Raw genomic sequence first — 1,029 nt, 5'->3', positions numbered from 1 at the left:
CCCCCCCGCTGCCCGCTGCCTCCCCGCACCCAGGGATGCTCAGCCGGCACCTGGGACCTCCCCGGGCATCTCCTGGCACCCCCTCGGTCCCCAGGGGAGACCCCTGCCGTGCCTGGCTGTCCCCACACGTGGGGGGGCAAAGGAGCTGAGCGCAGGGGAGCAGCTCTGCCCTGCGCCGAGGAGAGGCAGCTCCTTCCCCCAGCGATGCCGCGTCGGTGCAGTGTGATTAATGCCGCTGGAGTGACCAGAGGCTGAATTGCTGCGCGGCCTGTGCTGCATTAAAGTCTTCCTGTTGTAATTAGTTCCATCAAGTCTATTAGAAAAATTGCAGATGCTGGAGAGAAGGAGCGTGAGGCAGTGCCAGGAGGGAGGATGCGGCATGAGGAAGTGGTCCCGTATCCGGCATGACCCTCGCTGATGACATCCCATCCTCCGGCACATCCCATCGCCCACCCGAGCCGTGCCTGGACCACCTCCACGAGGAGCCCCTCGTTGCCACCAGGTACCCCCCGGCTTGCCTCACCCTGCCCGCGCAGGGCGATTGCGGCAGGGCCGGGGCATGCAGTGGGGCGAGGAGGAGGAGGAAGAGGAAGAGGCAGGTGCTGAGCAGCCCCATGAGGATCCTGCCCGCCTGCTGCCCGGGATCACTCTCCTTCCTGCGGGTAGGGGGCATTTCTCCGTGCCCAGCCAGGGAAGGCGGGAAGTGGGGCCGGAGAGGAGCATCCCTTGGAGCGCAGCTTTCCCTCCGCATCCCACAGCCCCGTTCTGCGGGCGGCCCTGAGTGATCAAGACCCCCCCCACTCCCGGCCATGAAAGCGGTCTATCCCCTGCCCCGGCATCCCCCAAATATCCACCCGTGGGTGCCCTCGCAGCGCTGCGCTGGGGGTGCCACCGGTGACCCATTTCCCAGTACAGTGGGCTGCTGGGCGGCGTGGGGACACGTGGCTTTACAGTGAGGGGAGCAGCTTGGCCCAGCCCCACCAAGGGGGTATTTTTAACGGGTGACACTGGGGTGAAAGCAGCCGGCTC

At 66.3% G+C, this 1,029-nt stretch overlaps 1 protein-coding gene across 1 annotated transcript in view; it reads left to right on the top strand.

Moving 5' to 3' along the window:
* Positions 1-404: 404 nt before the first annotated feature.
* Positions 405-1,029, top strand: part of HSPB8 (heat shock 22kDa protein 8) — a 4,410-nt gene continuing 3,785 nt past the window's right edge. The window contains exon 1 of the mRNA XM_009888625.1: positions 405-696. Within this exon, the coding sequence (XP_009886927.1) occupies positions 405-696 (292 nt within the window). The remainder of the gene's footprint in view (positions 697-1,029) is intronic.

The sequence above is a fragment of the Charadrius vociferus genome, unplaced genomic scaffold (assembly GCF_000708025.1).
Source record: "Charadrius vociferus isolate BGI_N301 unplaced genomic scaffold, ASM70802v2 scaffold917, whole genome shotgun sequence".
In the NCBI taxonomy this organism is placed as follows: Eukaryota; Metazoa; Chordata; class Aves; order Charadriiformes; family Charadriidae; genus Charadrius; species Charadrius vociferus.
The sequence above is the reverse complement of the archived record's forward strand: the minus strand, read 5'-3'. Positions and strand labels throughout refer to the sequence as shown.